Genomic DNA, 13,827 nt, shown 5'->3' with positions numbered 1-13,827 from the left:
GTTTGAGAGGGGGCTTGAGGAGGGGGATAGTGTGATGAGTAATGGGCCATGTAGTCCCGTTCATGGCACTGTAGTCCCAGATGAAGAGGAGAACTTGGGTTTTTCACCGTCTCAGTCAGAATTGGAACCTTCCCAGCCAGATTTGGGAACCTTGCACCTGCAAGAGATTTGTCTTCCAGAAATCTGTCAAACAAGCCCTGAGTCTAAATCTCCTGTGTTTTCTCGCCACGAGTTTTGTAAACATCAGAGAGCAGTTCAAGCGGCCTCTCGTAGGAGTGCTAGGATAGCTGCTAAGAATTCAGCTGATTAAGCCTGCTTTCCATGGGAAACCTTAAGGAGTCATGCATCTGGACTCAGAGATTAGCTTTCGTTTCTAGTTCCCCAGAGAACTGCTCTTTGGTGGGAAAACTAGACCCTATTTAGGTGTTTTACCCACAAAGGCATCTTGCGGAGTCAATTCGTCAGCTACTGGAGTGAGTTGTGTGTGGACAGCGCGCTCCGTTTCCAAGCCTCGTTCCTGTTTCAAGCCTTGTTCCTGATTCCAAGCCTTCGCTCCGTTTCCAAGCCTTCGTTCCCGTTTCCAGCCTTGTTTACCTCCACGGACCTTGCCTTGTTTTCCAGGACTCAGCCTTGCCTTGTCTTCCGGATTTTGCCAAGTAATTCCACGGATCTTGTTCTCGCTCCTCGTTCCTTGTTGCCTTGTTTCAAGCCTTGTTTCAAGTTATTTCCTAGCCTTGCTCAAGTTCATGGACTAAAGGACCTTGTCATCTCCCCTCACTTTGCCTGGCAAAGTGAGTGTTTCGGTTATTGGATTACAACTTTGGACCTTAATATTTCATATTGGACATTGTTTCTTTGGACTAATTTTGACCTTTCCTGAAAGGTCTAATTCTGGACTATTTTCTACACTTGTTTTTATTAACTTTATATACTCCTTCAATAAAGATATTAGATAGATTCTGGCCTCTGTGTATGGTTATTGGTGCCCTGCAGCCGGGTCGTGACAGATACCAAGGTGCTTGTTTATAAAGCCATTGTCCTCCCAACGCTGCTCAACGCCTGCAAAGCGTGGACGGTCTACAGACATCACACCCAACTCCTGGAGCGTTTCCATCAGCATTGCCTCAGAAAAATCCTGCAAATCTCTTGGGAAGACAGGCGGACAAATGTCAGCGTGCTGGAAGATGCAAAGACCACCAGCACTGATGTGATGCTCCTACGCCATGAACTCCGCTGGACTGGCCACGTTGTCTGAATGCTCGATCACAGTCTCCCAAAGCAGTTACTGTACTCCCAATTCAAGAACGTAAAACGGAATACTGGTGGACAGGAAAAGAGATTTAAAGGTGGGCTGAAAGCTAACCTCAAAAACTGTGGCATAGACACTGAGAACTGAGAAGCCATGGCCCTTGAGCACTCTAACTGGAGGTCAGCTGTTGTCAACAGTGCTGCAGAATTCGAAGAGGCATGAATGGAGGGCAAAAGGGAGAAATGTGCCAAGAGGAAGCACATCAAGCCAACCCTGACCGGGACCCCCTTCCACCAGGAAGCAGATGCCCTCACTGTAGAAGAACATGCGGGTCAATAATAGGACTCCACAGTCACCTACGTACCCACCGCCAAGACACTACACTTGGAGGGCCATCATACTTGGACAACGAGGGAACCCCTAAGTAAGTAAGGTTGAAAATACTGTTTTACTTATTTTCATCTTCCTAATGTTTTTGATGCTTTGAATTCTACTGTAACAATTTGTTTTTGTATATTGTTTACCAAAGTTTAACAATAAATTTTCTGTAGATTTTACCTATGTAAAAAAGCTACCTGCATACATTTACCTATTCTAATGCCTTTTTCTGTTGTACTCCAGGGAAGGAAGCACATCTGCACTTAGCCACCACATTCCAGTCCAAGTTAAAACAGCAAAGCAGTTCATTGAAGATTATATAAAAAGCAGTTCAGCAAAAATAGTAAAAATGTCAAAGTCTAAATGTAAAAGTCCATAAGATTCAAGGTACAAGAGTTGTTTCAAAATCCAAGACAACAAGAAATCCACCACAGGATACAGCAAAGGCAGTATGAAAATCCAACACAAAAATATAGAAATAATCACTTAAACTTGAAAGCATGAAACATGAAACTAGAAATCCCTTGGCAGGCTAGCTAAGACTTGACCATGAATGTTGCTTCTCAAACTCCAATGTTGACCAGACTGCTGAAAAATCCCTCTGGTCTCTCTAATATAGACATGAAATCATGACGTCTTTCCTGAGAAGCTGATAAGGGCTTTTTTTTGGTATTAAGCGATGTGACCTTCACAAACTCTGCTGGGCAGATCTGCGTTCACAAAAACTATGTCTCCTATCTATTAGCTCATTATTCTGTCCACCCGGCATTTCCTCCTCAGAGCTCATCTCAGCCTCTGAATTTGCTTCCCTAGTGAAAGGCTTCTCAACAACATCTGGGCCCCTTTCTGGAATGTGGCCTTCACTTGCTAGTGGAGACGGAAATGGCTCAGTTTCAGGACTTAAAATCTCATGCTGGCTCACAGGCTGAGAAATCTCATGATTGACAACCTTAGAAATCCCATGATCCACTTCCTCAGAAATCTCATCATCCATTTCCACATCAGGTGCAGCCACAATCAAGGGCTGAATTACAACATTTTCTCTGTATTTGTTTGAATTTTCATAAGCCACTATGACCTTTGCAATAAAAACGGGATATAAATTGATAAATTTACATGATTAAATCAGAATTGAACTAAGTTACTTTCTGTGCACGCTACCTGACACAGAGCACTACTAGCCCTCTCTGTTCAAGCTAACAGTTTAAAGCAGAACCTTTCAGTGAAAGGTCTCCCCATAATAACAAGGGTGCACAGCAACTCACCTCTGGATCTTTTGGATACATGGCACCACAAATACCCGGCCTCCAGCGATCATGACCGGGGGACTGCGGCAGAAACCTATGGGGAAAGGGGACGGAATTAATATAGTATGCCAAGGCATAAAAAATTGGAGGCTGTATGTCTGGAAGGGATATATGGTTTATTGAGAAGTTTCAAAAGGAAATTAGGCTACACTTAGGAGGCTGCAACCCTACTGCAGAAAGTGATCTGACTGGATTGATTAGATCTTGTCCTTTTCTTTGTAATCAGCAACAGCCAATGTAGGAGTAAGAAAAGAAGGTATTTCAGAAATGTTAGAAAGAGCAAAGGGTGGGAATCATATGGCTCTTGCTGCAGAACAGCAACTCCCAAAACTTCTAATCATTGTTGACAGTGATGTGAGTTGGCTAGAGATAACACGGGTTGTATCCAACAACTAGAGATCTGCTCAGTTCTCATCCTACAAAAGAGATGCTAGAGTAGACTAGGAATTAATACAGGCTGAGCATCCTTTATCTAGAATTTGGAAATCCAAAATACTCCAAAATCTTGAAAGGTCCAGATGAGTGGCTGACATAGGGACACATTTGCTTTCTGAAGATTTTGTTATGCACAAAATTATTGAAAACAATGCTTATAAAATTACCCCCAGGGTATAAGGTGCATATTAAACATAAATTAATTTCATTTTTAGACCTGGGTCCCATTTTTAAGATATCTCCTTGTGTACATATATGCCAGGACAGGTATTTCAATATCTGAAAAAAAAATCTGGAATCCAAAATATTTCTGGTCCAAATAATTTTGGATAACGGATACTCAGTCTGTACACTAAAATGCAGTTTGGTCAGGAAGAAGCGCCCGTTTAGAGAGGAAATCATTTTGATAATCTCTATGCATTTGGAGACACTCCTCACTCACCCCTCCCTTCTGCTGTGGGTTGTACTCATTGAACTCCATGTTGGGATAAATGCCAGTGTTTCGCTTGTGATAGTGGTGAGAGTGGCAGGAAACAGGATGCGTGAAGGTTCTTGTGTTTCCTGTTCGCCAGCATTTTCAAACATTCAAGCATTTGACAATTCAGATTTGAAACAGCTCTGCTTTCCATTGGTTGCATACTAGAATCAGAGTTTGAAGAGACCACAAGGGTCATCCAGTCCAACCCCTGCATGCAGGAAAAGCACAATCAAAGCAACTTCCCTCGTCTGGACACCCTATTTCTATTGATGGAACCTAAAATCGCATTAGCTTTTTTAGCTTCTGCATCACATTGTTGACTCACATTCAACTCGTGGTCTACTAAGACTCTCAGATCCCTTTCACATGTAGTGTTTTCAGGCCAGAGGTCACGCATCCTGCCTCTGTGCATTTCCTTTTTATTGCCCAAGTGTAGTACTCTACATTTCTCCCTGTTGAAGTTCATTTTGTTAGTTTTGGCCCAGCTCTTTAATCTGTTAAAGTCATTTTGGATTCTGATCCTATCCTCTGGGGTATTAGCTATACCTCCTAATATTGGAAATAGTAACCTCCAAGTCTTTCACTATTTATTTATTAATGTATATATTTGCTAACCTGTATTCTATGTGTATGTTGATTTGCCAATTTAACTGTACCTCTTTGGTATGGGAAGGATTATAGACATGTGATTGTACTGAGCATATTCAGACTCAGGACTCCATTTTGTAGTCAGTCTGTTCTACACTTTAGTAGAGGTGGATGCCAGTCTACTTTATACCTCAGTGGAGGTGGAAGTCTGACTCATACCTCAGTGGAGGTGGATACATGTTGTTATTTGGACTTCAGTAGAGAAGTATGACTTACCTAAAGACGATGGACTATTGATTAAGAATGATACCATGTGTACTCAAAACACTGAGAACTACATCTAATCTATAACTGAACTTAAATAAGAAATGTGCCTGTATCGTGAATTAATACAAGATGTTTGTGAGTAAACAAAATGCTATTTTTCAAAGAAGACTTTGCTTTTTTATCTCTGAGTGAGTATTTTAAACTAAGAGGTTTCAAGGAAGTGTATATCTTTTGGGCAATTAAAATTACAACTGCAACTGTAATTTCAATTTCAAAGAAACAACTATCATCTGCTAACCAAATATATGATTGCAGTGGCATGTCTTTGTCCTTAGCAGTTCAAAGACATGGTTCTTCACTTTAACAGCTGAGTTAACTGTGTGCCATTACGTGAATGCTGATGAATATCACTTGTTCAAAGGGCTGACTTCTAACAAGCTCATGCTTTTCTTGACTAGTGGTTTTTAAAAAGTGGTCTCCACATGTTCATGGAGATTCACATTCACCAAGCGGAGATGACATATTTTTTCCTTTTCAATAAGGTTATGATTGTCATTTATTTCCAAAGGGATATGTGCCCAGAGACTGGGTGCAGTTATTTTCAATAGTCCTCTGGGGCATTAGCTATCCCTCCCAATTTGGTGTCATCTGCAGATTTGATAAGCATGCCTTCTATTCCATCATCCAAATCACTGATAAAGATCTGGATGATAAAGAACGTTCCCTATTGCAAAATGTTGTAGCAGTTCTCATTTGTATATCCCACTGGCAAGTTTAGAAGCTTGAGTTACAATGGCTAAGGATGTAGTCACTTTTTTTTTTGAAATGGGGCAGCACAGAAATAACACTGTGCAACACAATTTTTGTTCCTGGGTTATAAACATCATTTCCCAATTGGTTCTATCATCAAAACATGGAAATATTTATTAAACGGCAAAAACTTAGTTTTTTGCGGGACATCCTGCAGCATATTTTCCTGTAGTTTTTCAATTAATACCTCACTGAGTCTCAACCAATTCAGCATAGTTTGTGGCAGCCACAAAAATGAAGTTTCTGAAGTATAACCACTACTTTCAAAATAAGTGCTGCACAATTAAACAGGAAATAACACTTTCAAACCAGGAACAGATTTTCTCCCCAAATTTTTGTTACATTGAGGTATCAAGAAGTTCCCTTTTAAAGAGCAAACACCTAAGCAGACCATCTTTCATGCAAAAGAAACCAATAACAGAATACAGAGTGCCTGTTGAGGCCAGAGACAGATAACAACAAAGGGGAGAAGGAACAGAGAGGGTCATGCTGAAAGAAGATATGGCTGGAGCACTGAAAAAGCCTTCTACACTGCAACACTCTGTTGCAAGTTGTCAACACTTATTTAGTTAAAGAAAATAAAAGGCAGCACTTACCTGAGACAACCATGGCCTCATTGGGGCCACAGGTAAAGAACATCTTGATGCCAGGAGGATCTGGAAAAGTACATGAAACACACACATCTTAGAGTCATAACAATCAGCTTCTCTTTCCTTGCCCACCTTCAAGAGTTCTTTCTCCCAACCTGGACTTTCCACACAGGAAACAATCAGAGCCAGCTAACATCTCCTAACAAAGGATTTCCCTAGGCAGGAAGCAGCCAGGCTTTGGATCTGCAAGGCTATCCAATCAAAGTGGCAACTGCAACATTCACACTTGCCTCCAACAGAAAAGAGTTCTTTCTCCCACCCTAGTCATTATTCCAGATATATAAACCCCACTTGCCTAGTTTCCAGCAGACCTCACACTTCTGAGGTTGCCTGCCATAAATGTGGGCAAAACGTCAGGAGAAAATGCTTCTGGAACATAGTCATACAGCATGGAAAAAGCACAGGAACCCAGTGGTGCCGGCCATGAAAGCTTTCGACAACACATTGATATCCAATGGGTTTCCATGGCCAAGCCAGGATTTGAACCCTGGTCTTCCAGAATCCAAGTCCAAAGCTTTCCCTTTCCCACCCCAATGATATTCTGTATTTACTTCTATTAACCCGTCATTAAGACATGGCTCTCTGTTCCAGGTTTTTAGTACACTACAAACTCTAAAAGTGCTAGCCAAAGTCCTGAAGTTATTTTGGGGATAGGAGTCAGCATACGGGATCACTTGTAAACCCTCAAGTAAATTCTCTGCCCCATGGATATAATAACCAGTATCTTTGAGTCTCATTTAAGAGAGGAGAGTGGGATGTAAACATGACAACATTATTTTCTTCAGTGTATCTAGGGTACAGTAGAACTAGTAAACAACAGAGCCAGTGAGAACCAGAATGGCATAATGGTCTGAGAGTTCACCTACCAGGGTCCTATCCCTTCCTCCATGATTTTTGGTACATCTATCCACCTGGAACAACAACAACAACTTTATTTCTTACCCGCCTCTTCTCATGGCTCGAGGCAGGTTACTTCTATTTTGTTGTCAAGGGCTTTCATAGCCGGAATCACTGGGTTGTTGTGCATTTTCCGGGTTGTATGGCCGTGTTCCAGAAGCATTCTCTCCTGACGTTTCGCCCACATCTATGGCAGGCATTCTCAGAGGTTGTGAGGATGCCTGCCATAGATGTGGGCAAAACATCAGGAGAGAATGCTTCTGGGACATGGCCATACAGCCTGGAAAATGCACAAAAACCCACTACTTCTATTTTCCTAGTGCCTTCTACTCTTCCAAGCCCTGTCTTCTCATGATATGACTACCGTAAATTATGATAGTCTCAGTTTAGTCAACTTGACTTCCAGAGAAAGTGAAGACTTGATTTGCTCTAGGATGCATTTGTTTGTCTTTTTGGCAGCCCATCATATCAGTAGAGCTCTCCTCCAGCACCACATCTCAAAAGGATTTTTTCTCTTCCTATGAAATATTTTATCCAAGATGACAACCTGTAACTTAATAATATTTGAAAACCCAGGAATGAGTCAGACACACACAGCACTATCAAATTTCTGTGAATTTTCCCAAGATTTGGTGAGACACTAGTAATCTTTCACAGAGAAAGCAAAAGACTACAAATCCTATGATTCCATAGCCCGGAGCCATAGCAGATAAAGTGGTATCAAGCTGCATCAATTATACACTGTAGATATAATTCTTAAGCTGTACCAGGCTTTGCAGCTCAGCACCTTGAACCATGCCTACATTGCCTAGCAATAAACAAGGTGTCAGTACAACTGTCTAAATATTAGCCAGAAGTGTATCCACACTGCACAATTACAGCAGTTTGGTACCACTGTTACATCTAGAAATCTCTAGGTCAACTTCCAATGGAAATTGAGCAGAGTTGTGCTGGAGGACTTAAGTTTCCCTGAGAGAACGTATTAATCAAATCCACAAAAGTGAAACCAGCAAATGTGGAGGGCTGACTAAATGCCAGCATTATGTAAGGTGACGTAACTAAAGTAACAACAAACTGCTGTAATTGTGCAGTGTGAACACACTTCTGGCTTGCCACTCCCAGCTGTATTCACTTGCAGTTTCAGCTATCTGCAATCTTCAAAGGCAGCCCCACCTACAATGCATTAAAGTGATTACAGTGCCATGACAACCAAGGGCGCCTCCACACTGTAGAATTAATTCAGCTTGACCCCACTTTAACTGCCATGACTCAATGCTATGGATACATGCGAGTTGTAGTTTGACAAGATCATTAGCCTTCCCTGCAAAAGAGTGTGGGTGCCTAACAAACTACAGCTCCAAGGATTCCACAACATTGAGCCAAAGTGGCATTAAACTGCATTAATTTGACAGTGTAGAAGCACCCCAAGTAGTTACCAAACTTCTATTTCCCCTGCTTGCAAGGAGATGCATGTGGCACATCATTCTGACCTTACGCCATACACTTTGAGTTTCATTTAAGAGATGAAAGCATGATATAAATGAATATAACAACAACAACAACAACAACATGCCAGGTTTCCAAGACAGCTATAAGGGAGAGCCTTAGTGGATAGATACCATGCAAGGTTGACAATCAGGAGGAAGCTATTAAATAAAAATAACAATTTTGTTGCACTTTGTCAAGTGTTTCTCTGTCAAATATTGTCTGCTTTCATAAGTCGTATGACGCATACATTTCTGTACTTCAAAATATGGGTATTTTTAAAACATCTTGTTTAGACTTGAGAAAAGAAAAAAGTCTGAATGTTGCAATTGGCCACCTTGATTAGCACTGAGTAGCCTTGCAGCTTCAAAGCTAGGCTGCTTCCTGCCTGGGGGAATCCTTTGTTGGGAGGCGAAAATGAACAAAATCTGGCTACCAGTATTTTAAAAACCCTTTAAAATCAGGTCAGTAAATAAAGAAGAATACTCAGAAGACTGGGGAATTCCAGACAGGAAACAATCAGGGCCAGCTAACACCTGGCCAAAGGAAGCAGCCAGGCTTTGAAGCTGCAAGGCTATTTAATGCTAATCACGGTGGCCAATTGCAACATTCACACATTCCTCAAACAGACAAGTTCTTTCTCCCACTTGGGACATTCCACAGATATATAAACCCCAATTGCCTAGTTTCCAACAGACTTCACAACCTTTGAGGATGCTTGCCACAGATGTGGGCAAAATGTCAGGAGAGAATGCTTCTGGAATATGGCCTTACAGCTCAGAAAACTCACAGCTACCCAAGCCTTCTAAATCTCAAATAAGATACTTAAGATACTATGGGACCTCTAGCAACCCTACTTGTGGATCAATGCTTGGTCCGTGTAATATATTCCTTTCATGGCCTTGAAATCCCCATTACTGTATATACTTGAGTATAAGCCTAGTTTTTCAGCCCTTTTTTAGGACTGAAAAAGCCCCCCTCGGCTTATACTCGGGTGAGGGTCCTGGTTGGCTTATATTTGGGTCGGCTTATGCTCAAGTATATATGGAACATTTATTATTTTTCTCTATTATTATTGGTATTATTACATTTATTATTTCATTCTGATATTATTATTGTTATTACATGTATTATTTTACTCTGTTATTACATTTATTATTTTACTGTAATTATTATTATATTACATTAATTAATTTTGCTCTATTATTATTAAAAGGATACATAAGCACATTTACATTGATGAAGATGAGAGTGATGATTTAATCAGAGTTGGACTGTCTTATCTTAAATTACAGTTTTGTGTAAATATTCAAAAACATTTAATCTACCGATGCCTCAATTAATGTAATTTTATTGATATCTATTTTTATTTCTGAAATTTACCACCCTCTGCTTATACTGGAGTCAATGTTTTCCCTGGTTTTTATGGTAAAATTAGGTGCCTCGGCTCATATTCGGGTCGGCTTATACTTGAGTATATACAGTATTTACCTCCCCATCCAATGGTAAGTTACAATTGTGAGTTCTATAAAGGGACAAGCATTTCCAACCCCAAATAAGGGTGATCTTTTATAATAAAGAACATCGAGCAACCCTACTTGTGGCTCAATGCTCAGCATCACACTCAAAGCATCCTTCCAGAGCAAAGAAATGCCCTATAAAACAATGTTTACCTCCCCAGCTAATTCCAGCTCAAAGGCATATTAAAATTGCCAGCCCTATTAAAAAAAAGGAAATCTTCTGGGGCATTTGTTATATATACCAAGAGACATCTGGCAATCCTATTAATTGATAATGCTCAGCACACGCAATGCTTTCCTTCGAGGCCTAGAAATTCATGTTGTTTACCTCTCCAGCTAGTTTCCACGCAAAGGCGTGTTATACTTGCAAGTCGTATAAAAGGACGGCCCATCTTTTATATACGAAGGAACACCTACATGTGTTGTCGAAGGCTTTCATGACCGGAATCACTGGGTTGCTGTGCGTTTTCCGGGCTGTCTGGTCATGTTCCAGAAGCATTCTCTCCTGACATTTCATCCCATCTATGGCAGGCATCTTCAGAGATTGTGAGGTGTGTTGGAAGCTAGGCAAGTGGGGTTTATATATCTGTGGAAGGTCCAGGGTGGGAGAAGGAACTATTGTCTGTTGGAGGCAAGTGTGAATGTTGCAATTGGCCAGCTTGGTTAGCACTGAATGGCCTTGCAGCTTCAAAGCCTGGCTACCTCCTGCCTGGGGAAATCCTTTGTTAGGAGGTGTTAGCTGGACCTGATTATCTCCTGTCTGAAATTCCCGTTTTTTTTAGTGTTGTTCTTTATTTTAGAGTTTTTTTAATAGCTAGATTTTGTTCATTTCCATGGTTTACTCCTTTCTGTTGAAATTGTCCACATGTGGATTTCAATGGCTTCTCTGTGTAGTGTGACATGCTGGTTGTTAGAGTGGTCTAGCATTTCTGTGTTCTTCAAAGCCTGGCAGGAAGAAGCCAGGATTTTGAAGCTGCAAGGCTATTCAATGCTAATCAAGGTGGCCCACTGCAACACTCACCCTTGCCTCAAACAGACAAGAGTTGTTTCTCCCACCCTGGACATTATTCCACAGATATATAAACCCCACCTGCATAGCTTCCAACAAACTTCACAACCTTGGGGATACATGTCACAGATGTGGGCAAAACGTCAGGACAGGATATGAGAACTGAGGAGGGTAACTCAGGAGGCCCCTTCTACACTGCCATATAAAATCCAGATTATTTGATTTGAACAGGATTATATGGCAGTGTAGACCCATATAATCCAGACCAGATACAGTAGAGTCTCACTTATCCAACATAAACGGGCCGGCAGAATGTTGGATAAGTGAATATGTTGGATAATATGGAGGGATTAAGGAAAAGCCTATTAAACATCAAATTAGGTTATGATTTTACAAATTAAGCACCAAAACATCATGTTATACAACAAATTTGACAGAAAAAGTAGTTCAATACGCAGTAATGCTATATAGTAATTACTGTATTTACAAATTTAGCATCGAAATATCACGATATATTGAAAACACTGACTAGAAAAATGCATTGGATAATCCAGAATGTTGGATAAGCGAGTCTTGGATAAGTGAGACTCTACTGTACCGGTAATGTGAATTATCTGATTTGATAAAATGGAATACAGTAGAGTCTCACTTATCCAACATAAACGAGCCGGCAGAACATTGGATAAGTGAATATGTTGGATAATAAGGAGGGATTAAGGAAAGGCCTATGAAACATCAAATTAGGTTACGATTTTACACATTAAGCACCAAAACATCATGTTGGATACGCGAGACTCTACTGTACCGGTAATGTGAATTATCTGATTTGATAAAATGGAATATATGGAAGCAGAAGGGGATTGAGAGGGCACCTACACTGTAGAATTAAGGCAGTTCGGCATCACTTCCATTGCTGTGACTCATTGCTATTGGAACCCCTGGGATTTGCAGTTTGGTGATGCAGAGAAGGCTCAAGACCTTGTGAAAACTACACATCCCAGGATCCCATAGCATTGAGCAAGAGAATTGATTCTATCATAGATGCACCCCAAGGCAAATCAGTGCCAAAGCACTAATACTATTCTATTCTAAGGTTGTAAACAGAAGGAAGCAATCTGTTAGCAATGCATTTTAATATGTTTGCAATGCAACCAGACATGGGGCAGTATGGAAACAAGCAAAGCCCTTGCTCATTGGCCCCCATTATGTTTATTATGTTTCCCCCCTTCCCCACTTACTCTCTGGTCTGTACCCGAAGCTGCAAGACCAATCGCTGGCCCCTCTCCTCCTCCTCCTCCTCCTCGGTGTGTTTCTTCCTGCTCGGCGAAGACACTCCCTTCCCGTCTCTGACACCAAGGCTTGCCTTCCCATCAGCCCTCGGCCCCGTTAGTTACCTTCCCCTTCCCATGTTCCCAATACTCGGCGATGAAAGTCAACAGAAGCCCAGGCGCCGCGCCACCTGCTGGCCGCTTGCTCACATTGCACCCTCCGGGAGGATTTATTTATTTTATTTATTTATCCCCGAAGTCAAAGTTGTGTACAGACAGTCCCTTGCTGCTGCTCAGTCGTTTAGTCGTTTCCAACTCTTCATGACCTCATGGACCAGTCCACGCCAGAGCTCCATGTCGGCCATCACCGCCCCCAGTTCCTTCAAGGTCGAGCCAGTCACTTCAAGGATACCGTCCATCCATCTTGCCCTTGGTCGGCCTCTCTTCCTTTTTCCTTCCATTTCCCCCAGCATTGTGATCTTTTCCCAGCTTTCCTGTCTCCTCATGATGTGGCCAAAATACTTCAGCTTTGCCTGTAAATCCTTCCCTCCAGTGAGCAGTCGGGCATTATTTCCTGGAGGATGGACTGGTTGGATCTTCTTGCGGTCCAAGGCACTCTCGGGATTTTCCTCCAGGACCAGAATTCAAAAGCGTCTATCTCCTTTGCTCAGCCTACCTTATGGTCCAGCTCTTGCATCCATAGGTTACTATGGGGAATACCATTGCTTTACCTATGTGGACCTTCATTGCCAGTGTGATGTCTCTGCTCTTTACTATTTTGTCAAGGTTGGCCATTGCTCTCCTCCCAAGAAGTAAACGTCTTCTGATTTCCTGGCTGCAGTCTGCATCTGCAGTTATCTTCATGCCTAGAAATATAAAGTCTGTCACTGCCTCCACGTTTTCTCCCTCTATTTGCCAGTTATCAATAGGTGTAGTTGCCATGATCTTGGTTTTCTTGATGTTTACTGCAGCCCAGCTTTTGCACTTTCTTCTTTCACCTTGGTGATAAGGCTGCTCAGCTCTTCCTTTTTCGGCCATCAGAGTGGTGTCATCTGCATACCTAAGGTTGTTAATGTTTCTTCCAGTAATTTTAACTCTGGCCTTGGATTCATCAAGCCCCGCATGTCGCATGATATGTTCTGCGTACAAGTTGAATAGGGAGCCCTGCCGCACTCTTTTCCCAATCTTGAACCAGTCTGTTGTTCCGTGATCTGTTAAGGCAGTCCCTTAGTTACAGACAAACAACTCCTACGAGGGTTGAATGAAAAGTAATGTCTCCACCTTTGTAACTCCTCAACAGTTGGCAGTACTGGTATGTGGCAGGTCCTGGCTTGTTCAGTAGACTCTCCTCTACAGTTAGTTCCATTTGGCTGGAAGTCTTAGCACTGAACGGTTGTGTTGTTAAAGTGCGAAGTATGGATCCCTGCGCAGACAGTCGGTCAATGCGACTAGCCTCCGGTGGCCTAGGGGAGAAAAGCTTTGTGAC

The 13,827-nt window shown here is 41.8% G+C and overlaps 1 protein-coding gene across 2 annotated transcripts in view; it reads right to left on the bottom strand.

The window, feature by feature from the left end:
* Positions 1 to 12,473, bottom strand: part of flot1 (flotillin 1) — a 50,473-nt gene extending 38,000 nt beyond the window's left edge. For both annotated transcript variants that reach the window (XM_016997917.2, XM_003228332.4), the window contains exons 1-3: positions 12,312 to 12,473; positions 6,109 to 6,168; positions 2,893 to 2,968 (exon numbers count right to left, since the gene is read on the bottom strand). In XM_016997917.2, coding sequence (XP_016853406.1) covers positions 2,893 to 2,968; positions 6,109 to 6,168; positions 12,312 to 12,444 — 269 coding nt within the window. In that variant the 5' untranslated portion in view covers positions 12,445 to 12,473. The remainder of the gene's footprint in view (positions 1 to 2,892; positions 2,969 to 6,108; positions 6,169 to 12,311) is intronic.
* Between the last annotated feature and the right edge of the window lie 1,354 nt (positions 12,474 to 13,827).

Source organism: Anolis carolinensis, chromosome 2, assembly GCF_035594765.1.
Source record: "Anolis carolinensis isolate JA03-04 chromosome 2, rAnoCar3.1.pri, whole genome shotgun sequence".
In the NCBI taxonomy this organism is placed as follows: Eukaryota; Metazoa; Chordata; class Lepidosauria; order Squamata; family Dactyloidae; genus Anolis; species Anolis carolinensis.
This window is presented reverse-complemented; position numbering and strand designations above follow the sequence as displayed.